At 51.4% G+C, this 8,036-nt stretch overlaps 1 protein-coding gene across 1 annotated transcript in view; it reads right to left on the reverse strand.

Annotated features, from left to right (window-relative positions):
* LOC116910079 (angiotensin-converting enzyme-like protein Ace3) overlaps positions 1-3,722 on the reverse strand; it is a 14,174-nt gene extending 10,452 nt beyond the window's left edge. The window contains exons 1-10 of the mRNA XM_032913895.1: positions 3,631-3,722; positions 3,399-3,535; positions 2,873-3,031; positions 2,541-2,628; positions 2,287-2,430; positions 1,354-1,545; positions 1,164-1,261; positions 885-1,057; positions 325-548; positions 36-180 (exon numbers count right to left, since the gene is read on the reverse strand). Coding sequence (XP_032769786.1) covers positions 36-180; positions 325-548; positions 885-1,057; positions 1,164-1,261; positions 1,354-1,545; positions 2,287-2,430; positions 2,541-2,628; positions 2,873-3,031; positions 3,399-3,535; positions 3,631-3,718 — 1,448 coding nt within the window. The 5' untranslated portion in view covers positions 3,719-3,722. The remainder of the gene's footprint in view (positions 1-35; positions 181-324; positions 549-884; positions 1,058-1,163; positions 1,262-1,353; positions 1,546-2,286; positions 2,431-2,540; positions 2,629-2,872; positions 3,032-3,398; positions 3,536-3,630) is intronic.
* Between the last annotated feature and the right edge of the window lie 4,314 nt (positions 3,723-8,036).

The raw sequence follows: 8,036 nt of genomic DNA on the forward strand, positions 1-8,036 counted from the left end.
ACAGTTCGCCTTTACCAGACAGCCATCCTCCCTACCTGAGGCTCCACCACTCCTGGTTGTAGGCGTTCTTCTGAATAGTGCCGTCAAAGACCTTCCAACGGAACAGGTCAATCATGTAGCCGAAGGGGATGAAGGCGATCTTCTCCAGGGCGATGCTCAACAGGAAGTTGACCTCCTCCTCTGGGGATGGGGTCAGGGCAATCAGGAAGCAGCTTCTTGGTCCTCCCTTTCTTCAGCCTCACCCTGAGGGCTTTAGTCCCTCTCAGCCTTAGCTGAGGCTCCAGGCTCAGACCCACCCTTCTGTGACCCCTTGTCTCTTGTCACCTGAATCCTGGTGCTGTTGGCTGAGCAGACCTCTGGTGAGCAGGTACTTGTGGGAGAAGGCTGAGAGGGTGATCGTTGACCCCACGGCCTCTTCGAAGGCTGGGCTGGCGCCTTCTTGGTAGATTATAGAGAGGTTCTGGCACTGCAAGAAGTACTGGATGTGGCCCATCTGGTGGAAGATGGAGAGCAGGTCTCCTATGGTCACCTCGGTGCACTTCTTTACCCTAGAGGTAAAGGGTAGGGGTCAAGGAGCATGGGGATGCCCCAGGGGGACACAAAGCTTCTTCGTTCAATACTCATTAAGGTGTTAGGGCCATGGATATGGAGACCAGAAGGGCCTTGGCTACTATCTTTCCCCACTCTAGACCCTGTGCCCACCCAGTGACTATATCCGCTATTTTCCACACCCACCTTATCTCCCGAGCTTCTGAGTCTCCCCCCACCCCCTGCTCTCCCCTGCTCTCCCCTGCTCTCCCCGGCTACATGGCCAATGGGAAACCAGAAGAGACGTATGGTTGAGGGAGGGGATGCTGAATGAAGACTCTGCTGGCTGTAGACACCTGAAGTCATTGAGCCTATAGAAGTTCCAGGATGAGGTGTGGCACTCCACTTCCCGCCCGTCAACTGGCTTCTCCATCATAGATTTCATCCAGAAAGCAGGTGGGGCGGGCAGCATTCCCATGGAGGTAAAGAATAAATTAGCCTCTTCGAACATCTTCTCAGGCCTCCAGTGCTGTGTGAGAAAGAGGTACTGTGGCTCTGCTGCCCGTTTGCCTGGGGGCATTGTGGGACAGAGGAGTGGGGTGCGGGGTGGCCACATCCGGAGGCTCGGCACTGACCTGATTCTTCATGATCTTTGTGATGTCCTCAGGAGGTTTATTTGGATAGGGCAGGACCAGATCTAGGATATTGTTCCAGGACTGAGCCCACATGTTCCCTGGAAAGGGGGTGAAGAAGCTAAGAGGAAGAAAGACTGGCCTCCCCTCCTCCCACCCCCGGCCCCCACCCTGCCACTAGTCTGGCCCTTACCCAGGAGGTGAGCAGGGATGGGCCCCCGCAGGTCAATGAGCTCAGGCCCGTAATAGCGGTACAGTGAGCGGCGCACGTAGGCGTGAAGGTTCAGGTAGAGCGGCTGCAGCTCCTTATAGAGCTGTTCCAGGTCTTCCTCCAAGGTATCAGACTCATACTTGGATCGCCATAAAGCCCCCATGTCTTTGTACCCTAGAACAGGAGAAGACACTCATTAGTGTTCACCGTGATACCCTGTATCCAGTGGCCTGGCAGGGATACACTCCAAGGAAGTGTCCCACCTCCCTACCCGGCAGGGGTCTTAGGTGGTACGAACACAACTTTGCCAAAACATTGCCCAGCCTAAACCAGCTCAGAGCTCGGAAACATTGAGTGACTCCCATAAGGGAAGCTCTTGGCCATGCCTTGCAAGGCCCTGTCCTTTCACCCCAAATCACCCAGAGCCTTGTGGTCATGTGGGTTTCTTTCTGGTCCCCTAAACCCCTTAGTTTCCTCCCGTTGTGCTGCAGAGTCTCTGTGCGGACACTTTCTTGTTTCCTGCTTCCCTGCCCCCTACTCATCTTTCCAGCATGGATAAATGTCGGATGAGTGTCAGAGAGCACGTATCTGAAGTTCTCCCCTTCCCCGCTGATCCCAGCACCCTTCCCCCATGGCTTCACATTAAGCAGTATTAGAGGTGCCCGAGGGCTGGATGAGGCTCACTTCCTAATCAGACTGCCCCGAGGAAGCCCATGAGGCAGACATCTGTCTCTCTCAGCACCCAGCCCATAATGCCTGCGGGCCCTAGTCCTGTCTAGGTACAGGGCCCAGCTCTGGGGCTCATGGATCCTGAGCCCTGCCTGTACTAATTCTGCTGTTGCCTGAGTCCTCTGCAGATTCAACTTCATTCTTTTCCTAGGCATTGACCCAGGCCCTTATGCCCAGCCTGCTTACCATTATACTGCGCAGCCTTGTTGCTGAGATGTACGTAGTCCTCAAAGACAGGGCGGAGTTGCCGACCAATGGCATCCCGCCAGCCCTGCCAGGCCCACAGCAGCTCCTTCTGGTCCCTGGAGGTGGCCATGATTTCTTCGAGGTCTGTGCCCAGATAGGAGGCACATGGCACCCCATATACCTCTACTCTCACCCACCCTAGGTGCTCCTTCACCAACAAGGGGACACTGTTGAGGTCAGGTTTTGTTGCTCACCAGGTTCCAGGGGCATGCATGGACCCTCATCCAGGCACACCTCAGCTCTACCGTATGCTGTCTTCATGTAGGTAAGAAGTCTGTTGAACTGGGGGATGGGCAGGTGTCACCCAGGGTAGGCCCATGGGTCCACTCCCAACACTAGCCCCACCCGCTAGGAGAGGTAGGCCTGGCTAAAGTACCCCCCTCCTCCTCTACAGGAAGCTCTGGTTCCACCCCACCAGTACCCACTCCTGCCCGAGATACTCCGGTTCCAGGTCCGACCTGACCCACCCTCCTCTGGGGTGCAGGAGTGTGTGTGTGCCTTGGAGGCCTGGGCCTCTGTCTATCACCTCCTGGAAATCCTCCACGGGCAAGGCCGACTTGTCTATGTTCCGCAGCTTACTCAGCCTGCGCTTCACGTCCAGGTCCTGGAAATGGTCTATCCTAAACATGCGGGCCCGGGTGCCAAAGTACAACATGAACTGGGACCTCTCCACCTCCTTCTGCAGCTGGAAAGAAGGCCGCCATATTGTTTGTGACAGGTTGTGGGGGGGGCGCAGTAGGGGTCCATGCTGACTTCTGAGGTCACAGCCCCGAATCCCACTTTAAGAGTCCAGGGTCACTGAAGATTTGCTAAGAGGGATAGATGCCCGTGTCCCTAAGAGGAAGCTTGCAAGGGCAAATAAATTCTTATGTAGAGAAAAGTCAAGGCTGCTGAGCGCTCTAGGACTTGCAGCCCACTTTGACATATGTTTTGGGGGTGTCCTTCTTCCCATACATTCTGGATATAGGGCAGGAGCTATGATCCCCAACCTCCAGGATCCCTAAGAAGAACAAGGATGGGGAGGGAGGACCTTGGGGAAAATGGTACCACACCATGTTCTCTTGATTTTGCTTGGTGATATTGGTGACATAGTTCCAAGTGGCCTCCATGAGCTCGTTCAACACAACTCGGGCTGTTTGCTCATAAAACTGCAGGAACATCTTTGCTTGGGCTTCACTGTAGAACTCATCTGCGGGGGAGGGGGGATCATGTGGGCCTAGGGAAGGGGCTGCTCCTCCCCTGTCCTCTGATTTGGTCCTATACTCCTCCAGGTCCCAGCCATACCTAAGCTTGGCTCTCCCATAGTCTTGGGCCACGGCAAGGGCTGCCCGTAATAGAGGAGCACAAGTAGGAAGGCCCAGGGAAAGCCCATCTTGTTCCCATGGCCAAGAGAACAGCAGAGCCGGCAGAGGCAATGGCCAATCAGGAGTCAGCTCCATATTTGTGACATCAGGGGCCAAAGGGTCTACCATGGAATGTTAGAACTAGAAAGATTGCTTAACTGCCTCCATAATGCAGGAGAGGGAACATTTGAGGTCCGGAAGTCAAGTCGTGTGACCTGGGTCCGTGCTAGCTATTGGAAGAGCCAAGAGGAGAATCTGACTTTTATTCTATTTGGTCATCTTCCCCTGGGGTTGGGGGAACCCTTGGGCTTTTGCTAGGGACGGATGAGGCCTCTATCCTCATAGGCTGGGATCACTTAAGTGGCATATTGGTTGGAGAAATAGATGCATGGATGGATGGATAGATGGACAGAAGTTATACTTTTGGGTCTTTAGACTTTGAAAACCTGGTAGAACTCCCAGGATCTCCTGGCTTGACATCTTAGGCCAATATTTTTGGTCTTTTTTTTTTCTCTCAGGAATCTTGGGGATCTTGGGGATCTTAAGGGGTGTGGAGAAGTATGGCTGCTACTGTCCATTCATGGTACATGTCCTCAAGTACCTGAGCTGGTTTCCAAACTAACCACAAGACTCTGTTCCCTGCTAGCTCTTGACAGCTCCCAAGAACACCGTTGCATAGAACTTGGAAGAGCGACCTGGCCTGTGCACTTTAGGATTTCTTCCTCAGATTCGCTTTCCTGTACTCGTGGGCTCTACCCCGCGTCTCCTTTACTCTCCAGCCTAAGACCTCTCACCCCTTGTGCTCACACCAGCACCACTGAAACTAACCGTAAGATCCTGCCCCCAAATATTATTCATTATTGTCAGAACGTATTAAATCCCATGAAAGTCCAAGGAAAGCGTGCTGGGCTGAGTGAAGCTTACCGAGAATCCCTTCTCGCTTCAAGCATAGACTTGTCGATAAAGCAGGATTGAAGACACCAGGCAAGATGGTACACAGCAAGCCCCGTGTCCAAAAGGAGAAGAAGGCTTCGCATTGTTGAGATAAGGTCTTGCTCTGTAGCCTAAGGCCTGTCGGTTGGTCCGGAACTAAAAATGTTTCTTCCTTAATCTTGGGAATTCTAGAATCAAAGGCGCATGTTACTGCACTCAGCCAATTCAAAATGCAGAGCTGAGTCAGAAAACAAGGGACTCCCCACACTAGAGAAAAAAAACAACAACAACGAAGTACTGAGTGGGTGAGCAAGGGGCTGGAACCCTGCAGCCACATGGGAGGTCACAGTGCCTCTGCCACAAAGCACTGTACCAGTGGGCCCAGCAGCCAGTCACCTCCTACAGGACAGATTCGACATCTTTGTAAAGCCTGAAACCAGAAGGCTTGTTCTCTTTTTCCTACTTTCTTTCTTCCCTGCCTCAACCCCTTTCTTCCCAGACTGTGTCTCTTGATTTGGTCTTATCAAACTGGTTTGGACTTATCAAGTCGAGGATGGTCTTGAACTCCCAATTCCTCGTCCTAGCTTCTGCAGGCATGGGCCTTTACTTCTGGTTTATGTGGTGCTGGGGATCGCATCCAGATGCTCGACTGACTGAGCGACGTCCACAACACACACGGCACAACTCATAAGTGAATCTTCTCAAATAGAAGGAAATCTGGGATCAGGTGAGGTTACAGTGACCTGGCCACCAGAGGACTTTCCAGGTACTGGCCCCCCAGAGGGGGCTTTCCACTTTGATCAACACCCCCATTCTCTGATGGAAACAAGCAGAGAGGCTTGCTTCTAGCACACGGAAAATAAATAATAGAAGGTGGACTCCATTTTAAATCCAAATTCTAGAGCCTGTGCCCAGTGACAGAGGCAGTGAAGAGAGCAGATGCCACTGAGGAAAGCAGCTGTCCTCAGACCTCCCCATGTGTGTGTGCTGTGGTAAGCACCCCCCATAAATAAATAAATGTAATTTTTTTTTTTGAGCTGGGGACCGAACCCAGGGCCTTGTGCTTGCTAGGCAAGCGCTCTACCACTGAGCTAAATCCCCAACCCCTAAATGTAATTTAAAACAAAATAAAACCCGTGTGCTGTCAGGTGGCCAGGTGGTAGCTCATACCTGGGATATAGGGACACTGAGGCAGAAGGGTCACCTCTCCCTCTCCCTCTCCTCCTCTCCCTCTCTCCCTCCCGCCTCCCCCCCCCAACTTCCAGGTAGACCCCGTTGCTCCTTTTTCACTCATAGGAGCACAAACAGGAGTCTGAACAAATGTAGTGTTTGAGAATTGGCCTATGTATATAACCTTAGTGCTCAGGAGGCTGGGGGATTGAGAATCTGAGGTCAGCACGGATCACATAGCAAGACCTCTGTCTCGAAACACAATAAATCCAAAACCACTGTAATGCTTCAAAAAGTGGGGTGGTTGGTGGTGGGGACTAGGATGACAACTCCATTGGGAAAGTGCTTGCTACACAATCATGAGGCCCTGGGTTCAAACCCCCAGCACCCCTATGAAAGCTGGGCATGGCTATTCAGATCTGCCAGAAGCAGTGACAGTTGGATCCCTGGGGCTAAGAGTCTGGTGGGATTGGCAAGCTCCTGGTTCTGTGAGAAACTTCATCTCAAAAAATAAAGTGGACAGCATGCTGGCAAAATGGCTCGGTGAGTAAAGGTGCTTGCTGCCAAGCCTGACGGCCCCAGTTTGGTCCCCAGATCCCTCACGGTGTAAGGAATGACCTAACTCCTGCCAGCCGTCCTTTGACCTCCAGAAGTTCTCCATGGTATCTGCATGGGCACATGCCCTGTACAAGACAACTGAAGTAAGGGGGAGGGTGGGCAAGGGGGCGCAGTGGGTTAGCTCTTGGTGTGCAAACCTGACAGCCCAAGCTCCATCCATGGAACCATGCTGGAAGGCTGGAAGTAGGGAACAAACGTCTAAGTTGTCTTCTGACCTCTACACAGGGTGCTAGCTCTCTCTCTCTCTCTCTCTCTCTCACACACACACACACACACAGTAGATAAGATAATTTGCCACGGTCACCATATGGTGAAATCCTTTGCCCACAGCCTGAAGAAGCTCCATGGCTCCGTCCTTTGGGTGACCTCACATGGCCCACAGCCCTGAGAAACAGCATGGACCTCTGTAGTTTATAAAAATAGGAAAGGAGGTGATGTGACAATGGCCTTTATCTGGCAAACAAATTGCCAAAGGGAAGAGGGTGGGAGAACTGAAGTCTGTGGTTACATGGCTTGGAACAACCCAGAGGACGTGTTTATAAGTTTCATTGTCTTGCTGAACTGTAAACTTCCACCCTCTTGTAAATCCAAAATTCCTCAACTCCATATCCCTGCACATACACAGACACACACACACACACGCACACAGAGAGAGAGAGAGAGAGAGAGAGAGAGAGACAGAGACAGAGACAGAGACAGAGAGAGAGATGACACATACACAGACACATCACATACACAGAGACAGAGACAGAGACAGACAGAGACAGACAGGTGACACATACACAGACACATCACATACACAGACAGAGACAGAGACAGAGATGACACATACACAGACACATCACAAACACAGAGACAGACAGACAGACAGGTGACACACACACACTCACACACACACACAGAGAGAGAGACAGAGACAGAGACAGAGATGACACATACACACACATCACATACACAGAGACAGAGACAGAGAGAAAGAGACAGACAGACAGACAGGTGACACATACACAGACACATCACATACACAGACAGAGACAGACAGGTGACACACACACACACAGAGACAGAGATGACATACACAGACACATCACATACACAGACAGAGACAGACAGACAGACAGGTGACACACACACACACACTCACACACACACAGAGAGAGACAGAGACAGAGAGAGAGATGACACATACACAGACACATCACATACACAGAGACAGAGACAGACAGACAGACAGGTGACACATACACAGACACATCACATACACAGAGAGAGACAGAGAGACAGAGAGACAGAGAGAGACAGAGAGACGACACATACACAGACACATCACATACACAGAGACAGAGACAGAGACAGACAGACAGACAGACAGAGATAATTTGCAAAGCCTAGAGATAATTTGGGCTGAGGGTCCTAACAGAGATGGGGTGTGACTGGAAGGCAAGATTCTGCCCCAGAAATTGGACCATTTTCCGTTTGGCCATGAGCTAGGTTTGGTAATTAAATATTTTTTAAAAATAGATGCATTTATGTCAAAGGAAAAAAAGATGGTACCTCGTTTATATCGTATGTGGAGAAAAATAAAATTAAATAAAATAAAAAAAAGGCTGGATGATACCAAAGTGC

Source organism: Rattus rattus, chromosome 9 (genome assembly GCF_011064425.1).
Source record: "Rattus rattus isolate New Zealand chromosome 9, Rrattus_CSIRO_v1, whole genome shotgun sequence".
NCBI lineage: Eukaryota > Metazoa > Chordata > Mammalia > Rodentia > Muridae > Rattus > Rattus rattus.